This window comes from Dermacentor andersoni, chromosome 6 (genome assembly GCF_023375885.2).
Source record: "Dermacentor andersoni chromosome 6, qqDerAnde1_hic_scaffold, whole genome shotgun sequence".
Lineage (NCBI taxonomy): Eukaryota > Metazoa > Arthropoda > Arachnida > Ixodida > Ixodidae > Dermacentor > Dermacentor andersoni.
The window spans coordinates 173,545,225-173,567,677 of record NC_092819.1 but is presented as its reverse complement, the minus strand read 5'-3'; the positions used below and the strand labels follow the sequence as shown (position 1 = coordinate 173,567,677).

The 22,453-nt window shown below is 58.3% G+C and overlaps 1 protein-coding gene across 1 annotated transcript in view; it reads left to right on the top strand.

Moving 5' to 3' along the window:
* Nucleotides 1-4,351: 4,351 nt before the first annotated feature.
* LOC126523442 (UPF0462 protein C4orf33 homolog) overlaps nt 4,352-22,453 on the top strand; it is a 288,556-nt gene continuing 270,454 nt past the window's right edge. The window contains exon 1 of the mRNA XM_055066823.2: nt 4,352-4,456. Within this exon, the coding sequence (XP_054922798.1) occupies nt 4,433-4,456 (24 nt within the window). The 5' untranslated portion in view covers nt 4,352-4,432. The remainder of the gene's footprint in view (nt 4,457-22,453) is intronic.

Genomic DNA, 22,453 nt, shown 5'->3' with positions numbered 1-22,453 from the left:
CTTCCGCGGCCAGGTTCCACGTCCTGGTCGAGAACCCGCCGATTTTCGACATGTGGCACATAGGCTTTGTACCGTCGTCTGTGCCGCCGTACATGCTGACCGTCGAAATCTGCGGGCACCCCATTTCCATGGAGGGACCAGCTTATCAGTATGGCCGGGAAACTCTTCAAGCGTACTTTCCCCGGCGTGTTCGTCGAGGCTTAGGGCATGATGCTGCGCAGCTACTCCGGGCAACTCTCCCAGGAGCAGGGTCAGGCACAGGTCAGCGTTCGTTTTGGCGACAGGAAGGAAAGCCTCCCCCTTTACTTAACGAAGGGGTCGTCGACGCCGCTGGTGGGCCGAAACTGGATTCATGTACTGGGCGCTCGTCTGCCAGAGCACCAGGCAGCCAGCGTGCATGTGGTGAAAGATGTCCCCAGCTTTCTGACAGAGTTCAAGTCCATCTTCCAGCCAGGGGTTGGAACATTTGCCGGCACGATGGCTGGCATCTATGTACCTGAGGGAGCCCGGCCGCGTTTTTTCAAGCCGTTCACCCCGAAGGACGCGATCACCCAGGAGCTGCAACAGTTACAGCGAGAGGTGCCTGTCAAGACATCTGAATGGACCACTCCCATCATACCAGTCCTCAAGCGATACGGCAGTGTCAGGATCCGCGGAGATTTCAAGGTTACCATCGGCCCCGCCGCTACCGTCGAGAAGTACCAGCTGTCCCGGATTGACGATCTCTGGTCAGCATTGCCCGGTGGACAGGTGTTTACCAAGCTCGACCTCAGGGATGCTTACGAGCAGCTGGTCCTCCAGGATGCCTCCCGGAAGTATGTCACAATATCGACAACTTTGGAGCTCTTTCAGTACACGCGCTTACCGTTTGGCGTGACCTCAGCCTCAGCCATATTCCAAAGGGATATGGACAACCTTTTCAGGGGCATGAGGCACGTGGCGGTGTACTTGGACGACATCCTGGTTACTGGCAGCGACGACGGGGACCACCTGCAGAACCTGCACAACGTCCTGGCACGATTGCAGGACGCCGGCCTCAAGCTCAAGCTGTAAAAGTGCGTTTTCCTAGCCCACAGCGTTTAGTACTTGGGACATGTCATTTCCCAGGCTGGCATAGCCCCGGCTCTCCCCAAAGTCGATGCTGTGCTCAAGGAACCTAAGCCCCAGAACAAGAAGGAGCTTCAGAGCTACCTCGGCCTCATCAGCTTCTACAAGAGTTTTCTGCTGAACCTGTCGGAGCATCTACAGCCGCTCCATCTTCTGCTTCGAGATGGTCCGCAATGGGTCTGGAAGAAGGAGCAGGACCGGGCCTTCCAGCGCAGCAAGGAGCTAATCACCAAGGATCCAGTGCTGGTGCACTTCGATCCTGCCAGGCCTGTCGTCTTTACTGTAGATGCGTCGCAGTACGGTGTGGGAGCCGCCCTGGCACACCGGGACAAAGATGGCCAGGGACGCCCTGTGCCGTTTGCTTCTCGATGGCTTCATGCTGCAGAGCAACGTTACAGCCAGCTGGACAAGGAAGGTTTCGCCCTCATGTTTGGTGTCGAACACTTCCACCAGTATAGGCGAGGCCGGAAGTTCGAGGCGGTCACGGACCACAAGCCGCTGTTGAGGCTGCTGACGCTGTGCCAGAACCTGCTGAAGTGTTCATGCTGGAACACGCGTACCCGGAGGTGCTCTACAGATCTGCGGTATCTCAAGTGACCAGCCGGGACCCAGTCCTGTCTCAGGTGGTCAAGGCGGTGGCCCGTAGAGAGGAATTGGTGCAGCAGGCATATAGCCGCCCGTGGGCTGAGCTCGCAGCAGGGCTGCCTACTGCGGGCTTCTAGGGTGGTTATGCCACAATAGCTGGGGTTCAGGGTCTTGCAGTTGCTGCACGCGGGTCATTGTGGCGTAGAAAGAACCAAGATGGTGGCTCGGTCCCATGTCTGGTGGCCAGGCCTGGACGAGGACATCGCTCACTTGGTGCAGTGCTGCCAAATATGCCAGGAGGATTAGCGAGCCTCGCGTCATGTGGAGAGCAGCCCCTGGCCGTTCCCACAGAGACCCTGGTCCCGCTTACATGTTGATTATTGGGGACCCTTGAAGGGCCATTACTTCCTGGTGGTGGTGGACGCCTTTTCCAAGTGCATGGAGGCTCTACCTATCACCACTCTATCAGCAGGCGCGACCATTGCAGCGCTACGACAGGTCTTCGCCGCCCAGGGGCTGCCGGATGTCATCGTGTCCGACAGTGGTCCGGCTTTCGCCAGCACAGAGTACCTGGCCTGGCTGACGAAGAACAGAATCCGCCGGATGATGGTTCCGCCGTACCACCCTGCTTCAAATGGTGCAGCCGAGCGGGTGGTGCAAACCATCAAAGACAACCTGAAGAAGAGCCAGACTGGGGATTTCCGGACGCAGATTGCCCGTATACTACTTCAGTACCGGACCATGCCCCACGATGTCACTGGCCGTGCCCCCGGTGAACTGCTGCTCGGTCGGATGGTCAAGACTCCCTTGGACGTCTTGCATCTGGACCTCCGATCCACAGTGCTCTTGAAGCAGCTGAAGCAGAAGCTGGCTGCTGACGAAGGCTGCCGTCTCGGGCCTCTGCCAGAGTGGGGTGCTCCAGTTTTCGCCAGGAACTTCCGTCCTGACACATCATGGTCTGCCGGACAGGTGGTGTCTCCTGCCAGCGCTTAATCGCTGACCGTTCGCATGCCAGACGGGGCCATGGGGCACAGACACGCCGACCATGTCAGGCCTCGCCTCGGGACCTGGCCAGCACCCTCGACTGCCACTTCTGAGTTCCAGCCCGCAGGAGGACTAGCGGCAGCACCAGTCGCTTCCAGCGGAGCACCACCCACTTCGGAGGCGGCAACCGTTGCCAGTGGTCTGGCACTCGTTGAACCGGTGTCGAGCCCAGCACAACTCACGAGGCCGACCACTACGGGCCCTCCGGTTGGCGCGAGGCTGGCTCAGGCAGCACCCGGCGTTGCCACACACGACCCAGCAACACCGGTGCCCAGGCGGAGTACGCGACAGCGGAGGCCACCAGAACGTTATTTGCCTTGATAGCAGGCACTGTCGACCCAGCTATGGTGGAGACTGAGCCTCGTATTTTGAACATGGACGTTTGTTTCTTTTATTTAACAAACAAACTGGGGGTAAGGTGGCGTAGCAAGTATGTGACGCCCCCTCAGGCATAATGTTCGTTCGCCGCCAGGATCGGTGGCCTGCCAAACTCGGCAGGCAACATTGGTCCCCGCATTGCAATAAACACCGACGAGCACAGCTTCTCGGCGGTCAGTCATCGTTCAGCGCCACCACTCTGCAGAGCGTCCGTCTAACGGAGCGTGCCTCGAGCCCTCCCTTGTTCACGAACCCGGGTGGATCGTGACAACACGGTGTAGCACACTGCACAATACCATACACTTGCTTTCATAATTTATTATTTGAAATACTATTAAAAATGAAGTGGAGAGAAACAACGCCGTGAATAATAATTAAAGAAATAAATAATAGAAATTTCACTCAACCTTCTCACACCGTTCTATAGAGTCACGCAGTGTAGCTATTCACAAAGTTTGCTAACGGGCCCGCGTCGTGGTGGTCCTACTGGGGGTGCTGCTTTTCATGGTGATTTTAGTAGTCGCACATGTGCTCGCTCCTGTGATTTGCCTTTTTCACTATTAAATTGCTGCAGAACAGCGATTTACACGAAGTACAAATTGCGCAGCCGTTGTGTGCCCGGACGCGTAAACTGAATGTTAAAAGCACTTGCAATCACCGGACCGATCAATGCCATTAAGACTGTCTCAGGTAAAACTGCTTTGGGTTTCGTCACTTCTGTTAGTGTTTTCCAGAATCATATGACATCGTTTTGCAGCCTGTAGTAAACTTGCTTTTAAAGTATTCTCCCTTGCTTTCCTCTGTTCGTTTGTTTTATTCTTAAGCTTCTTGCATGTTACTAAAATATCCATATCATTCTGCCTCAGAAATCCAGCAAACAATTGATGCTTTTTATTAGTTCCGGTGTAGAGATCGTGAGTTAACCAGGGTTCTATGCCTTTCTATGCATATTCCATGGTTCTACACAAAAGGAGCTATGATCTATTGCTTAAATGGGGCAAAATATTCGCCGGCGCTTCATGTGCACCATGCTTTTTTATGGAGAATTTCTTTGAATTCGGCGCATGTGAAGCCAAATATTTCAGACTCCTTTTTTTCACGGGTTTGTGAAAATTCTGAGCCACTCACAGTCGGGCGCAGCAGCCAGCCACGTTTTTCGGGCCACCTGCGAATAAAGCCGAGCAGCCGCCGCCAGCTTTCGGCGAGGCTCATCATGCAGTTGACACACCACACTTCCGTTTTCAGACACAAGCTTCTTTCCGAGTCGCCAAACACCTGCGCTGAAGTGTTGCCTATTTGCGGAGTGCAATTTTCTGCCATGGGGACTCTCATGCTACCGAAGGTACGCAGAAATTTAAGAATTGTTTAAAAAGAAATTCAAAGTAATGAAATAATCGAAATGTTGACGCTTTTTGTTTGAAACAAGGTTTAAGAAATGTTGAAGATCCGCTCCAGACTGCATGCTAATCGCGAGAGTGGAGATAGTGCCGACTACGACAAGGCAATATTTCTTCCCCGCTTATTTACGGTCATACGAGGGATGTGTCAGCCGTCCTTCTGCATATATACGTGCAAAACTTTCTTGTAGCTGTTGCGAGGAAAGTCCTATTTAGAAATATGGATAAACATTAGAAAGCTATGCTGAGCGGGAAACAACATGGTGTTGAAGTTAACACGCGACTGGTGCTTCGGTTTATATTTTTTGTTATTTACGTAGCCTAAAAGCCAACCCCAGGCATTACATGGCGGCGGGGCGGGGGGATAAAACAGTAAAAATGTAAAGAAAGAGTGAAAAATAAAAGAGACGGCAAATCCAGTAAGGCGAACAGACATGCAAATTAACATGAGCAAACACAAAGGAGAATATAAGAAAGCTGTAAACGTACAACTTCGAACACCATTCATATGGAGAAGCCATCAAAACCTCGGATGATTGAACCACGTGACAAAACCGCCAAGAGTGGAAACACTGGATTGGCGTTCGTAAGGCTGAGAGGACGAAGGCCGGCACCTACGCATTGAGTTGGGCGACATGAACAATGTCCGTAGAAGGACGGTTGAAGCTGGTTTGGGTAGGATTGAGGAATTCTCATCAGTCCTATGTGAGAGTTCACGCAAAGCATGGTATATAGCGACCATCTTAGTAAAACATTATTGCTCTTACCAGGGAGGCCGATACGTGGATTTACCCTAACTGCCACCACGTTGCTGCCAAATTAATGATTTCACGGTGGCCAGTAGTGAGGCTGACATAGGCACCGCGATATACTTTGTTAAGACGAGGTATGGCAAACTATCACGGTTGCGCGCCGCGAATTGCGCAAAGCTAAAACCCTCAATTGGCGGCAGCGCCTCATTAAAAGCGGGTTTAGTTTTCGTTCGCCGCAAATCTGACTCTGGACTGCGATCTGCGAGGCGACAAGATGGCAGCTACGACGGCGGTTGCTGCGGGACGTGGACGACGTCCTCCCCTTGTCGTCCAGTAAGCATGCGCACCGCTTTTTTTTTCTCCGTACGACTACTGCAGCACTCAGCTACCCCGGGCAACGCTAGTGCGCGTGCATCTGTACTTGCTGCGGGCTGCTGCTCAACGTAAAAGTGCCTGCGTCGCCCCCCTGCTCGTCATAGTAGTCATTCTGGACTGCTCTCAGCGAGGCGACAAGCTGGCAGCTACGACGGCGATTGCTGCGGGACGTGGACGACGTCCTCCCCTTGTCGACCAGTAAGCACGCGCACCGCTTTTTTTTTCTCTGTACGACTACTGCAGCACTAAGCTACCCCAGTCAACGCTAGTGCGCGAGCATCTCTACTTGCTGCGGGCTTCTGCTCAACGTAAAAGTGCCTGCCTCGCCCCCCTGCTCGTCATAGTAGTCACTCTGGACTGCTCTCTGCGAGGCGACAAGCTGGCAGCTACGATGGCGGTTGTTGCGGGACGTGGACGACGTCCTCCCCTTGTCGTCCAGTAAGCACGCGCACCGCTTTTTTTTCTCCGTACGACTACTGCAGCACTCAGCTACCCCGGGCAACGCTAGTGCGCGTGCATCTCTACTTGCTGCGGGCTGCTGCTCAATGTAGAAGTGGCTGCCTCGCCCCCCTGCTCGTCATAGTAGTCACTCTGGACTGCTCTCTACGAGGCGACAAGCTGGCAGCCACGATGGCGGTTGCTGCGGGACGTGGACGACGTCCTCCCCTTGTCGTCCAGTAAGAACGCGCACCGCTTTTTTTTTTCTCCGTACGACTACTGCAGCACTCAGCTACCCTAGGCAACGCTAGTGCGCGTGCATCTCTACTTGCTGCGGGCTGCTGCTCAATGTAGAAGTGGCTGCCTCGCCCCCCTGCTCGTCATAGTAGTCACTCTGGACTGCTCTCTACGAGGCGACAAGCTGGCAGCTACGACGGCGGTTGCTGCGGGACGTGGACGACGTCCTCCCCTTGTCGTCCAGTAAGAACGCGCACCGCTTTTTTTTCTCCGTACGACTACTGCAGCACTCAGCTACCCCGGGCAACGCTAGTGTGCGTGCATCTGTACTTGCTGCGGGCTGCTGCTCAACGTAAAAGTGCCTGCCTCGCCCCCCTGCTCGTCATAGTAGTCACTCTGGACTGCTCTCTGCGAGGCGACAAGCTGCCAGCTACTACGGCGGTTGCTGCGGGACGTGGACGACGTCGTCCCCTTGTCGACCAGTAAGCACGCGCACCGCATTTTTTTTTCTCCGTACGACTACTGCAGCACTCAGCTACCCCGGGCAACGCTAGTGCGCGTGCATTTCTACTTGATGCGGGCTGCTGCTCAACGTAAAAGTGCCTGCCTCGCCCCCCTGCTCGTCATAGTAGTCACTCTGGACTGCTCTCAGCGAGGCGACAAGCTGGCAGCTACGACGGCGGTTGCTGCGGGACGTGGACGACGTCCTCCCCTTGTCGTCCAGTAGGCACGCGCACCGCTTTGTTTTTCGCCGTACGACTACTGCAGCACTCAGCTACCCCGGGCAACGCTAGTGCGCGTGCATCTCTACTTGCTGCGGGCTGCTGCTCAACGTAAAAATGCCTGCCTCGCCCACCTGCTCGTCATAGTAGTCACTCTGGACTGCTCTCTGCGAGGCGACAAGCTGGCAGCTACGATGGCGGTTGCTGCGGGACGTGGACGACGTCCTCCCCTTGTCGACCAGTAAGCACGCGCGCCGCATTTTTTTCTCCGTACGACTACTGCAACACTCAGCTACCCCGCGCAACGCTATAGTGCGCGTGCGTGTCTACTTGCTGCGGGCTGCAGCTCAACGTAAAAGTGCCTGCCTCGCCCCCCTGCTCGTCATAGTAGTAACTCTGGACTGCGCTCTGCGAGGCGACAAGCTGGCAGCTACGATGGCGGTTGCTGCGGGACGTGGACGACGTCCTCCCCTTGTCGACCAGTAAGCACGCACACCGCTTTTTTTTTCTCCGTACGACTACTGCAGCACTCAGCTACCCCAGGCAACGCTAGTGCGCGAGGATCTCTACTTGCTGCGGGCCTCCGCTCAACGTAAAAGTGCCTGCCTCGCCCCCCTGCTCGTCATATTAGTCACTCTGGACTGCTCTCTGCGAGGCGACAAGCTGGCAGCTATGACGGCGGTTGCTGGGGGACGTGGACGACGTCCTCCCCTTGTCGTCCAGTAAGAACGCGCACCGCTTTTTTTTCTCCGTACGACTACTGCAGCACTCAGCTACCCCGGGCAACGCTAGTGTGCGTGCATCTGTACTTGCTGCGGGCTGCTGCTCAACGTAAAAGTGCCTGCCTCGCCCCCCTGCTCGTCATAGTAGTCACTCTGGACTGCTCACTGCGAGGCGACAAGCTGCCAGCTACTACGGCGGTTGCTGCGGGACGTGGACGACGTCCTCCCCTTGTTGACCAGTAAGCACGCGCACCGCATTTTTTTTTCTCCGTACGACTACTGCAGCACTCAGCTACCCCGGGCAACGCTAGTGCGCGTGCATTTCTACTTGATGCGGGCTGCTGCTCAACGTAAAAGTGCCTGCCTCGCCCCCCTGCTCGTCATAGTAGTCACTCTGGACTGCGCTCTGCGAGGCGACAAGCTGGCAGCTACGATGGCGGTTGCTGCGGGACGTGGACGACGTCCTCCCCTTGTCGTCCAGTAGGCACGCGCACCGCTTTTTTTTTCGCCGTACGACTACTGCAGCACTCAGCTAGCCCGGGCAACGCTATAGTGCGCGTGCGTCTCTACTTGCTGCGGGCCGCCGCTCAACGTAAAACTGCCTGCCTCGCCCCCCTGCTCGTCATAGTAGTCACTCCGGACTGCTCTCAGCGAGGCGACAAGCTGGCAGCTACGACGGCGGTTGCTGCGGGACGTGGACGACGTCCTCCCCTTGTCGTCCAGTAGGCACGCGCACCGCTTTTTTTTTCGCCGTACGACTACTGCAGCACTCAGCTACCCCGGGCAACGCTAGTGCGCGTGCATCTCTACTTGCTGCGGGCTGCTGCTCAACGTAAAAATGCCTGCCTCGCCCACCTGCTCGTCATAGTAGTCACTCTGGACTGCTCTCTGCGAGGCGACAAGCTGGCAGCTACGATGGCGGTTGCTGCGGGACGTGGACGACGTCCTCCCCTTGTCGTCCAGTAGGCACGCGCACCGCTTTTTTTTTCGCCGTACGACTACTGCAGCACTCAGCTAGCCCGGGCAACGCTATAGTGCGCGTGCGTCTCTACTTGCTGCGGGCCGCCGCTCAACGTAAAACTGCCTGCCTCGCCCCCCTGCTCGTCATAGTAGTCACTCTGGACTGCTCTCAGCGAGGCGACAAGCTGGCAGCTACGACGGCGGTTGCTGCGGGACGTGGACGACGTCCTCCCCTTGTCGTCCAGCAGGCACGCGCACCGCTTTTTTTTTCGCCGTACGACTACTGCAGCACTCAGCTACCCCGGGCAACGCTAGTGCGCGTGCATCTCTACTTGCTGCGGGCTGCTGCTCAACGTAAAAATGCCTGCCTCGCCCACCTGCTCGTCATAGTAGTCACTCTGGACTGCTCTCTGCGAGGCGACAAGCTGGCAGCTACGACGGCGGTTGCTGGGGGACGTGGACGACGTCCTTCCCTTGTCGACCAGTAAGCATCGGCACCGCTTTTTTTTTCTCCGTACGACAACTGCAGCACTCAGCTACCCCGGGCAACGCTAGTGCGCGTGCGTCTCTACTTGCTGCGGGCCGCCGCTCAACGTAAATGTGCCTGCCTCGCCCCCATGCTTGTCATAGTAGTCACTCTGGACTGCTCTCTGCGAGGCGACAAGCTGGCAGCTACGACGGCGGTTGCTGCGGGACGTGGACGACGTCCTCCCCTTGTCGTCCAGTAGGCACGCGCACCGCTCTTTTTTTCGCCGTACGACTACTGCAGCACTCAGCTACCCCGGGCAACGCTAGTGCGCGAGGATCTCTACTTGCTGCGGGCCTCCGCTCAACGTAAAAGTGCCTGCCTCGCCCCCCTGCTCGTCATATTAGTCACTCTGGACTGCTCTCTGCGAGGCGACAAGCTGGCAGCTACGACGGCGGTTGCTGGGGGACGTGGACGACGTCCTTCCTTTGTCGACCAGTAAGCATGCGCACCGCTTTTTTTTTCTCCGTACGACTACTGCAGCACTCAGCTACCCCGCGCAACGCTATAGTCCGCGTGCGTCTCTACTTGCTGCGGGCTGCTGCTCAACGTAAAAGTGCCTGCCTCGCCCCCCTGCTCGTCATAGTAGTCACTCTGGACTGCTCTCTGCGAGGCGACAAGCTGGCAGCTACGACGGTGGTTGCTGCGGGACGTGGACGACGTCCTCCCCTTGTCGTCCAGTAAGCACGCGCACCGCTTTTTTTTTCTCCGTACGACTACTGCAGCACTCAGCTACCCAAGGCAACGCTAGTTCGCGTGCATTTCTACTTGATGCGGGCTGCTGCTAAACGTAAAAGTGCCTGCCTCGCCCCTCTGCTCGTCATAGTAGTCACTCTGGACTGCGCTCTGCGAGGCGACAAGCTGGCAGCTACGACGGCGGTTGCTGCGGGACGTGCACGACGTTCTCCCCTTGTCGTCCAGTAAGCACGCGCACCGCTTTTTTTTTTCTCCATACGACTACTGCAGCACTAAGCTACCCCAGGCAACGCTAGTGCGCGTGCATCTCTACTTGCTGCGGGCTGCTGCTCAACGTAAAAGTGCCTGCCTCGCCCCCCTCCTCGTCATAGTAGTCACACTGGACTGCTCTCTGCGAGGCGACAAGCTGGCAGCTACGATGGCAGTTGCTGCGGGACGTGGACGACGTCCTCCCCTTGTCGTCCAGCAAGCACGCGCACTGCTTTTTTTTTTCCGTACGACTACTGCAGCACTCAGCTACCCCGGGCAACGCTATAGTGCGCGTGCGTCTCTACTTGCTGCGGGCCACCGCTCAACGTAAAACTGCCTGCCTCGCCCCCCTGCTCGTCATAGTAGTCACTCTGGACTGCTCTCTGCGAGGCGACAAGCTGGCAGCTACGACAGCGGTTGCTGCGGGACGTGGACGACGTCCTCCCCTTGTCGTCCAGTAGGCACGCGCACCGCTTTTTTTTCGCCGTACGACTACTGCAGCACTCAGCTACCCCGGGCAACACTAGTGCGTGTGCATCTCTACTTGCTGCGGGCTGCTGCTCAACGTAAAAGTGCCTGCCTCGCCCACCTGCTCGTCATAGTACTCACTCTGGACTGCTCTCTGCGAGGCGACAAGCTGGCAGCTACGATGGCGGTTGCTGCGGGACGTGGACGACGTCCTCCCCTTGTCGTCCAGTAGGCACGCGCACCGCTTTTTTTTTCGCCGTACGACTACTGCAGCACTCAGCTACCCCGGGCAACGCTAGTGCGCGTGCATCTCTACTTGCTGCGGGCTGCTGCTCAACGTAAATGTGCCTGCCTCGCCCACCTGCTCGTCATAGTAGTCACTCTGGACTGCTCTCTGCGAGGCGACAAGCTGGCAGCTACGATGGCGGTTGCTGCGGGACGTGGACGACGTCCTCCCCTTGTCGTCCAGTAAGCACGCGAACCGCTTTTTTTTCTCCATACGACTACTGCAGCACTAAGCTACCCCAGGCAACGCTAGTGCGCGTGCATCTCTACTTGCTGCGGGCTGCTGCTCAACGTAAAAGTGCCTGCCTCGCCCCACTCCTCGTCATAGTAGTCACAGTGGACTGCTCTCTGCGAGGCGACAAGCTGGCAGCTATGATGGCAGTTGCTGCGGGACGTGGACGACGTCCTCCCCTTGTCGGCCAGTAAGCACGCGCACCGCATTTTTTTTCTCCGTACGACTACTGCAGCACTCAGCTACCCCTGGCAACGCTAGTGCGCGTGCATCTCTACTTGCTGCGGGACTCCGCTCAACGTAAAAATGCCTGCCTCGCCCCCCTGCTCGTCATAGTAGTCACTCTGGACTGCTCTCTGCGACGCGACAAGCTCTGGCATCTACGATGGCGGTTGCTGCGGGACGTGGACGACGTCCTCCCCTTGTCGTCCAGTAAGCACGCGCACCGCTTTTTTTTTCGCCGTACGACTACTGCAGCACTCAGCTACCCCGGGCAACGCTAGTGCGCGTGCATCTCTACTTGCTGCGGGCCTCCGCTCAACGTAAAAGTGCCTGCCTCGCCCCCCTGCTCGTCATATTAGTCACTCTGGACTGCTCTCTGCGAGGCGACAAGCTGGCAGCTACGACGGCGGTTGCTGCGGGACGTGGACGACGTCCTCCCCTTGTCGACCAGTAAGCATGCGCACCGCTTTTTTTTCTCCGTACGACTACTGCAGCACTCAGCTACCCCTGGCAACGCTAGTGTGCGTGCATCTCTACTTGCTGCGGGCCTCCGCTCAACGTAAAAATGCCTGCCTCGCCCCCCTGCTCGTCATAGTAGTCACTCTGGACTGCTCTCTGCGACGCGACAAGCTGGCATCTACGATGGCGGTTGCTGCGGGACGAGGACGACGTCCTCCCCTTGTCGTCCAGTAAGCACGCGCACAGCTTTTTTTTTCGCCGTACGACTACTGCAGCACTCAGCTACCCCGGGCAACGCTATTGCGCGTGCATCTCTACTTGCTGCGGGCCTCCACTCAACGTAAAGTGCCTGCCTCGCCCCCCTGCTCGTCATAGTAGTCACTCTGGACTGCTCTCAGTGAGGCGACAAGCTGGCAGCTAGGACGGCGGTTGCTGCGGGACGTGGACGACGTCCTCCCCTTGTCGACCAGTAAGCTCGCGCACCGCTTTTTTTTCTCCGTACGACTACTGCAGCACTCAGCTACCCCGCGCAACGGTATAGTGCGCGTGCGTCTCTACTTGCTGCGCGCTGCAGCTCAACGTAAAAGTGCCTGCCTCGCCCCCCTGCTCGTTATAGTAGTCACAGTGGACTGCTCTCTGCGAGGCGACAAGCTGGCAGCTATGATGGCAGTTGCTGCGGGACGTGGACGACGTCCTCCCCTTGTCGTCCAGCAAGCACGCGCACTGCTTTTTTTTTTCCGTACGACTACTGCAGCACTCAGCTACCCCGGGCAACGCTATAGTGCGCGTGCGTCTCTACTTGCTGCGGGCCGCCGCTCAACGTAAAACTGCTGCCTCGCCCCCCTGCTCGTCATAGTAGTCACTCTGGACTGCTCTCTGCGAGGCGACAAGCTGGCAGCTACGACAGCGGTTGCTGCGGGACGTGGACGACGTCCTCCCCTTGTCGTCCAGTAGGCACGCGCACCGCTTTTTTTTTAGCCGTACGACTACTGCAGCACTCAGCTACCCCAGGCAACACTAGTGCGTGTGCATCTCTACTTGCTGCGGGCTGCTGCTCAACGTAAAAGTGCCTGCCTCGCCCACCTGCTCGTCATAGTAGTCACTCTGGACTGCTCTCTGCGAGGCGACAAGCTGGCAGCTACGATGGCGGTTGCTGCGGGACGTGGACGACGTCCTCCCCTTGTCGACCAGTAAGTACGCGCACCGCATTTTTTTCTCCGTACGACTACTGCAGCACTCAGCTACCCCGCGCAACGCTATAGTGCGCGTGCGTCTCTACTTGCTGCGGGCTGCAGCTCAACGTAAAAGTGCCTGCCTCGCCCCCCTGCTCGTCATAGTAGTCACTCTGGACTGCGCTCTGCGAGGCGACAAGCTGGCAGCTACGATGGCGGTTGCTGCGGGACATGGACGACGTCCTCCCCTTGTCGACCAGTAAGCACGCGCACCGCTTTTTTTTCTCCGGACGACTACTGCAGCACTCAGCTACCCCGCGCAACGGTATAGTGCGCGTGCGTCTCTACTTGCTGCGCGCTGCAGCTCAACGTAAAAGTGCCTGCCTCGCCCCCCTGCTCGTCATAGTAGTCACTCTGGACTGCGCTCTGCGAGGCGACAAGCTGGCAGCTACGACGGCGTTTGCTGCAGACGTGGACGACGTGCTCCCCTTGTCGTCCAGTAGGCACGCGCACCGCTTTTTTTTTCGCCGTACGACTACTGCAGCACTCAGCTAAACCGGGCAACGCTAGTGCGCGTGCATCTCTACTTGCTGCGGGCTGCTGCTCAACGTAAATGTGCCTGCCTCGCCCACCTGCTCGTCATAGTAGTCACTCTGGACTGCTCTCTGCGAGGCGACAAGCTGGCAGCTACGATGGCGGTTGCTGCGGGACGTGGACGACGTCCTCCCCTTGTCGTCCAGTAAGCACGCGCACCGCTTTTTTTTCTCCATACGACTACTGCAGCACTAAGCTACCCCAGGCAACGCTAGTGCGCGTGCATCTCTACTTGCTGCGGGCTGCTGCTCAACGTAAAAGTGCCTGCCTCGCCCCACTCCTCGTCATAGTAGTCACAGTGGACTGCTCTCTGCGAGGCGACAAGCTGGCAGCTATGATGGCAGTTGCTGCGGGACGTGGACGACGTCCTCCCCTTGTCGGCCAGTAAGCACGCGCACCGCATTTTTTTTCTCCGTACGACTACTGCAGCACTCAGCTACCCCTGGCAACGCTAGTGCGCGTGCATCTCTACTTGCTGCGGGACTCTGCTCAACGTAAAAATGCCTGCCTCGCCCCCCTGCTCGTCATAGTAGTCACTCTGGACTGCTCTCTGCGACGCGACAAGCTCTGGCATCTACGATGGCGGTTGCTGCGGGACGTGGACGACGTCCTCCCCTTGTCGTCCAGTAAGCACGCGCACCGCTTTTTTTTTCGCCGTACGACTACTGCAGCACTCAGCTACCCCTGGCAACGCTAGTGTGCGTGCATCTCTACTTGCTGCGGGCCTCCGCTCAACGTAAAAATGCCTGCCTCGCCCCCCTGCTCGTCATAGTAGTCACTCTGGACTGCTCTCTGCGACGCGACAAGCTGGCATCTACGATGGCGGTTGCTGCGGGACGAGGACGACGTCCTGCCCTTGTCGTCCAGTAAGCACGCGCACCGCTTTTTTTTTCGCCGTACGACTACTGCAGCACTCAGCTACCCCGGGCAACGCTATTGCGCGTGCATCTCTACTTGCTGCGGGCCTCCACTCAACGTAAAAGTGCCTGCCTCGCCCCCCTGCTCGTCATAGTAGTCACTCTGGACTGCTCTCAGTGAGGCGACAAGCTGGCAGCTACGACGGCGGTTGCTGCGGGACGTGGACGACGTCCTCCCCTTGTCGACCAGTAAGCTCGCGCACCGCTTTTTTTTCTCCGTACGACTACTGCAGCACTCAGCTACCCCGCGCAACGGTATAGTGCGCGTGCGTCTCTACTTGCTGCGCGCTGCAGCTCAACGTAAAAGTGCCTGCCTCGCCCCCCTGTTCGTTATAGTAGTCACAGTGGACTGCTCTCTGCGAGGCGACAAGCTGGCAGCTATGATGGCAGTTGCTGCGGGACGTGGACGACGTCCTCCCCTTGTCGTCCAGCAAGCACGCGCACTGCTTTTTTTTTCCGTACGACTACTGCAGCACTCAGCTACCCCGGGCAACGCTATAGTGCGCGTGCGTCTCTACTTGCTGCGGGCCGCCGCTCAACGTAAAACTGCCTGCCTCGCCCCCCTGCTCGTCATAGTAGTCACTCTGGACTGCTCTCTGCGAGGCGACAAGCTGGCAGCTACGACAGCGGTTGCTGCGGGACGTGGACGACGTCCTCCCCTTGTCGTCCAGTAGGCACGCGCACCGCTTTTTTTTTCGCCGTACGACTACTGCAGCACTCAGCTACCCCGGGCAACACTAGTGCGTGTGCATCTCTACTTGCTGCGGGCTGCTGCTCAACGTAAAAGTGCCTGCCTCGCCCACCTGCTCGTCATAGTAGTCACTCTGGACTGCTCTCTGCGAGGCGACAAGCTGGCAGCTACGACGGCGGTTGCTGCGGGACGTGGACGACGTCCTGCCCTTGTCGACCAGTAAGCACGCGCACCGCTTTTTTTTCTCCGTACGACTACTGCAGCACTCAGCTACCCCTGGCAACGCTAGTGTGCGTGCATCTCTACTTGCTGCGGGCCTCCGCTCAACGTAAAAATGCCTGCCTCGCCCCCCTGCTCGTCATAGTAGTCACTCTGGACTGCTCTCTGCGACGCGACAAGCTGGCATCTACGATGGCGGTTGCTGCGGGACGAGGACGACGTCCTCCCCTTGTCGTCCAGTAAGCACGCGCACCGCTTTTTTTTTCGCCGTACGACTACTGCAGCACTCAGCTACCCCGGGCAACGCTATTGCGCGTGCATCTCTACTTGCTGCGGGCCTCCACTCAACGTAAAGTGCCTGCCTCGCCCCCCTGCTCGTCATAGTAGTCACTCTGGACTGCTCTCAGTGAGGCGACAAGCTGGCAGCTACGACGGCGGTTGCTGCGGGACGTGGACGACGTCCTCCCCTTGTCGACCAGTAAGCTCGCGCACCGCTTTTTTTTCTCCGTACGACTACTGCAGCACTCAGCTACCCCGCGCAACGGTATAGTGCGCGTGCGTCTCTACTTGCTGCGCGCTGCAGCTCAACGTAAAAGTGCCTGCCTCGCCCCCCTGCTCGTTATAGTAGTCACAGTGGACTGCTCTCTGCGAGGCGACAAGCTGGCAGCTATGATGGCAGTTGCTGCGGGACGTGGACGACGTCCTCCCCTTGTCGTCCAGCAAGCACAAGCACTGCTTTTTTTTTCCGTACGACTACTGCAGCACTCAGCTACCCCGGGCAACGCTATAGTGCGCGTGCGTCTCTACTTGCTGCGGGCCGCCGCTCAACGTAAAACTGCCTGCCTCGCCCCCCTGCTCGTCATAGTAGTCACTCTGGACTGCTCTCTGCGAGGCGACAAGCTGGCAGCTACGACAGCGGTTGCTGCGGGACGTGGACGACGTCCTCCCCTTGTCGTCCAGTAGGCACGCGCACCGCTTTTTTTTTCGCCGTACGACTACTGCAGCACTCAGCTACCCCAGGCAACACTAGTGCGTGTGCATCTCTACGTGCTGCGGGCTGCTGCTCAACGTAAAAGTGCCTGCCTCGCCCACCTGCTCGTCATAGTAGTCACTCTGGACTGCTCTCTGCGAGGCGACAAGCTGGCAGCTACGATGGCGGTTGCTGCGGGACGTGGACGACGTCCTCCCCTTGTCGACCAGTAAGTACGCGCACCGCATTTTTTTCTCCGTACGACTACTGCAGCACTCAGCTACCCCGCGCAACGCTATAGTGCGCGCGCGTCTCTACTTGCTGCGGGCTGCAGCTCAACGTAAAAGTGCCTGCCTCGCCCCCCTGCTCGTCATAGTAGTCACTCTGGACTGCTCTCTGCGACGCGACAAGCTGGCAGCTACGATGGCGGTTGCTGCGGGACGTGGACGACGTCCTCCCCTTGCCGACCAGTAAGTACGCGCACCGCATTTTTTTCTCCGTACGACTACTGCAGCACTCAGCTACCCCTGGCAACGCTAGTGTGCGTGCATCTCTACTTGCTGCGGGCCTCCGCTCAACGTAAAAATGCCTGCCTCGCCCCCCTGCTCGTCATAGTAGTCACTCTGGACTGCTCTCTGCGACGCGACAAGCTGGCATCTACGATGGCGGTTGCTGCGGGACGAGGACGACGTCCTGCCCTTGTCGTCCAGTAAGCACGCGCACCGCTTTTTTTTTCGCCGTACGACTACTGCAGCACTCAGCTACCCCGGGCAACGCTATTGCGCGTGCATCTCTACTTGCTGCGGGCCTCCACTCAACGTAAAAGTGCCTGCCTCGCCCCCCTGCTCGTCATAGTAGTCACTCTGGACTGCTCTCAGTGAGGCGACAAGCTGGCAGCTACGACGGCGGTTGCTGCGGGACGTGGACGACGTCCTCCCCTTGTCGACCAGTAAGCTCGCGCACCGCTTTTTTTTCTCCGTACGACTACTGCAGCACTCAGCTACCCCGCGCAACGGTATAGTGCGCGTGCGTCTCTACTTGCTGCGCGCTGCAGCTCAACGTAAAAGTGCCTGCCTCGCCCCCCTGTTCGTTATAGTAGTCACAGTGGACTGCTCTCTGCGAGGCGACAAGCTGGCAGCTATGATGGCAGTTGCTGCGGGACGTGGACGACGTCCTCCCCTTGTCGTCCAGCAAGCACGCGCACTGCTTTTTTTTTCCGTACGACTACTGCAGCACTCAGCTACCCCGGGCAACGCTATAGTGCGCGTGCGTCTCTACTTGCTGCGGGCCGCCGCTCAACGTAAAACTGCCTGCCTCGCCCCCCTGCTCGTCATAGTAGTCACTCTGGACTGCTCTCTGCGAGGCGACAAGCTGGCAGCTACGACAGCGGTTGCTGCGGGACGTGGACGACGTCCTCCCCTTGTCGTCCAGTAGGCACGCGCACCGCTTTTTTTTTCGCCGTACGACTACTGCAGCACTCAGCTACCCCGGGCAACACTAGTGCGTGTGCATCTCTACTTGCTGCGGGCTGCTGCTCAACGTAAAAGTGCCTGCCTCGCCCACCTGCTCGTCATAGTAGTCACTCTGGACTGCTCTCTGCGAGGCGACAAGCTGGCAGCTACGACGGCGGTTGCTGCGGGACGTGGACGACGTCCTGCCCTTGTCGACCAGTAAGCACGCGCACCGCTTTTTTTTCTCCGTACGACTACTGCAGCACTCAGCTACCCCTGGCAACGCTAGTGTGCGTGCATCTCTACTTGCTGCGGGCCTCCGCTCAACGTAAAAATGCCTGCCTCGCCCCCCTGCTCGTCATAGTAGTCACTCTGGACTGCTCTCTGCGACGCGACAAGCTGGCATCTACGATGGCGGTTGCTGCGGGACGAGGACGACGTCCTCCCCTTGTCGTCCAGTAAGCACGCGCACCGCTTTTTTTTTCGCCGTACGACTACTGCAGCACTCAGCTACCCCGGGCAACGCTATTGCGCGTGCATCTCTACTTGCTGCGGGCCTCCACTCAACGTAAAGTGCCTGCCTCGCCCCCCTGCTCGTCATAGTAGTCACTCTGGACTGCTCTCAGTGAGGCGACAAGCTGGCAGCTACGACGGCGGTTGCTGCGGGACGTGGACGACGTCCTCCCCTTGTCGACCAGTAAGCTCGCGCACCGCTTTTTTTTCTCCGTACGACTACTGCAGCACTCAGCTACCCCGCGCAACGGTATAGTGCGCGTGCGTCTCTACTTGCTGCGCGCTGCAGCTCAACGTAAAAGTGCCTGCCTCGCCCCCCTGCTCGTTATAGTAGTCACAGTGGACTGCTCTCTGCGAGGCGACAAGCTGGCAGCTATGATGGCAGTTGCTGCGGGACGTGGACGACGTCCTCCCCTTGTCGTCCAGCAAGCACGCGCACTGCTTTTTTTTTCCGTACGACTACTGCAGCACTCAGCTACCCCGGGCAACGCTATAGTGCGCGTGCGTCTCTACTTGCTGCGGGCCGCCGCTCAACGTAAAACTGCCTGCCTCGCCCCCCTGCTCGTCATAGTAGTCACTCTGGACTGCTCTCTGCGAGGCGACAAGCTGGCAGCTACGACAGCGGTTGCTGCGGGACGTGGACGACGTCCTCCCCTTGTCGTCCAGTAGGCACGCACACCGCTTTTTTTTTCGCCGTACGACTACTGCAGCACTCAGCTACCCCAGGCAACACTAGTGCGTGTGCATCTCTACTTGCTGCGGGCTGCTGCTCAACGTAAAAGTGCCTGCCTCGCCCACCTGCTCGTCATAGTAGTCACTCTGGACTGCTCTCTGCGAGGCGACAAGCTGGCAGCTACGATGGCGGTTGCTGCGGGACGTGGACGACGTCCTCCCCTTGTCGACCAGTAAGTACGCGCACCGCATTTTTTTCTCCGTACGACTACTGCAGCACTCAGCTACCCCGCGCAACGCTATAGTGCGCGCGCGTCTCTACTTGCTGCGGGCTGCAGCTCAACGTAAAAGTGCCTGCCTCGCCCCCCTGCTCGTCATAGTAGTCACTCTGGACTGCGCTCTGCGAGGCGACAAGCTGGCAGCTACGATGGCGGTTGCTGCGGGACATGGACGACGTCCTCCCCTTGTCGACCAGTAAGCACGCGCACCGCTTTTTTTTCTCCGGACGACTACTGCAGCACTCAGCTACCCCGCGCAACGGTATAGTGCGCGTGCGTCTCTACTTGCTGCGCGCTGCAGCTCAACGTAAAAGTGCCTGCCTCGCCCCCCTGCTCGTCATAGTAGTCACTCTGGACTGCGCTCTGCGAGGCGACAAGCTGGCAGCTACGACGGCGTTTGCTGCAGACGTGGACGACGTGCTCCCCTTGTCGTCCAGTAGGCACGCGCACCGCTTTTTTTTTCGCCGTACGACTACTGCAGCACTCAGCTAAACCGGGCAACGCTAGTGCGCGTTCATCTCTACTTGCTGCGGGCTGCTGCTCAACGTAAATGTGCCTGCCTCGCCCACCTGCTCGTCATAGTAGTCACTCTGGACTGCTCTCTGCGAGGCGACAAGCTGGCAGCTACGACGGCGGTTGCTGCGGGACGTGGACGACGTCCTGCCCTTGTCGACCAGTAAGCACGCGCACCGCTTTTTTTTCTCCGTACGACTACTGCAGCACTCAGCTACCCCTGGCAACGCTAGTGTGCGTGCATCTCTACTTGCTGCGGGCCTCCGCTCAACGTAAAAATGCCTGCCTCGCCCCCCTGCTCGTCATAGTAGTCACTCTGGACTGCTCTCTGCGACGCGACAAGCTGGCATCTACGATGGCGGTTGCTGCGGGACGAGGACGACGTCCTCCCCTTGTCGTCCAGTAAGCACGCGCACCGCTTTATTTTTCGCCGTACGACTACTGCAGCACTCAGCTACCCCGGGCAACGCTATTGCGCGTGCATCTCTACTTGCTGCGGGCCTCCACTCAACGTAAAGTGCCTGCCTCGCCCCCCTGCTCGTCATAGTAGTCACTCTGGACTGCTCTCAGTGAGGCGACAAGCTGGCAGCTACGACGGCGGTTGCTGCGGGACGTGGACGACGTCCTCCCCTTGTCGACCAGTAAGCTCGCGCACCGCTTTTTTTTCTCCGTACGACTACTGCAGCACTCAGCTACCCCGCGCAACGGTATAGTGCGCGTGCGTCTCTACTTGCTGCGCGCTGCAGCTCAACGTAAAAGTGCCTGCCTCGCCCCCCTGCTCGTTATAGTAGTCACAGTGGACTGCTCTCTGCGAGGCGACAAGCTGGCAGCTATGATGGCAGTTGCTGCGGGACGTGGACGACGTCCTCCCCTTGTCGTCCAGCAAGCACGCGCACTGCTTTTTTTTTCCGTACGACTACTGCAGCACTCAGCTACCCCGGGCAACGCTATAGTGCGCGTGCGTCTCTACTTGCTGCGGGCCGCCGCTCAACGTAAAACTGCCTGCCTCGCACCCCTGCTCGTCATAGTAGTCACTCTGGACTGCTCTCTGCGAGGCGACAAGCTGGCAGCTACGACAGCGGTTGCTGCGGGACGTGGACGACGTCCTCCCCTTGTCGTCCAGTAGGCACGCGCACCGCTTTTTTTTTCGCCGTACGACTACTGCAGCACTCAGCTACCCCAGGCAACACTGGTGCGTGTGCATCTCTACTTGCTGCGGGCTGCTGCTCAACGTAAAAGTGCCTGCCTCGCCCACCTGCTCGTCATAGTAGTCACTCTGGACTGCTCTCTGCGAGGCGACAAGCTGGCAGCTACGATGGCGGTTGCTGTGGGACGTGGACGACGTCCTCCCCTTGTCGACCAGTAAGTACGCGCACCGCATTTTTTTCTCCGTACGACTACTGCAGCACTCAGCTACCCCGCGCAACGCTATAGTGCGCGTGCGTCTCTACTTGCTGCGGGCTGCAGCTCAACGTAAAAGTGCCTGCCTCGCCCCCCTGCTCGTCATAGTAGTCACTCTGGACTGCGCTCTGCGAGGCGACAAGCTGGCAGCTACGATGGCGGTTGCTGCGGGACATGGACGACATCCTCCCCTTGTCGACCAGTAAGCACGCGCACCGCTTTTTTTTCTCCGGACGACTACTGCAGCACTCAGCTACCCCGCGCAACGGTATAGTGCGCGTGCGTCTCTACTTGCTGCGCGCTGCAGCTCAACGTAAAAGTGCCTGCCTCGCCCCCCTGCTCGTCATAGTAGTCAATCTGGACTGCGCTCTGCGAGGCGACAAGCTGGCAGCTACGACGGCGTTTGCTGCAGACGTGGACGACGTGCTCCCCTTGTCGTCCAGTAGGCACGCGCACCGCTTTTTTTTTTGCCGTACGACTACTGCAGCACTCAGCTAAACCGGGCAACGCTAGTGCGCGTGCATCTCTACTTGCTGCGGGCTGCTGCTCAACGTAAATGTGCCTGCCTCGCCCACCTGCTCGTCATAGTAGTCACTCTGGACTGCTCTCTGCGAGGCGACAAGCTGGCAGCTACGATGGCGGTTGCGGCGGGACGTGGACGACGTCCTCCCCTTGTCGTCCAGTAAGCACGCGCACCGCATTTTTTTCTCCATACGACTACTGCAGCACTAAGCTACCCCAGGCAACGCTAGTGCGCGTGCATCTCTACTTGCTGCGGGCTGCTGCTCAACGTAAAAGTGCCTGCCTCGCCCCACTCCTCGTCATAGTAGTCACAGTGGACTGCTCTCTGCGAGGCGACAAGCTGGCAGCTATGATGGCAGTTGCTGCGGGACGTGGACGACGTCCTCCCCTTGTCGGCCAGTAAGCACGCGCACCGCATTTTTTTTCTCCGTACGACTACTGCAGCACTCAGCTACCCCTGGCAACGCTAGTGCGCGTGCATCTCTACTTGCTGCGGGACTCTGCTCAACGTAAAAATGCCTGCCTCGCCCCCCTGCTCGTCATAGTAGTCACTCTGGACTGCTCTCTGCGACGCGACAAGCTCTGGCATCTACGATGGCGGTTGCTGCGGGACGTGGACGACGTCCTCCCCTTGTCGTCCAGTAAGCACGCGCACCGCTTTTTTTTTCGCCGTACGACTACTGCAG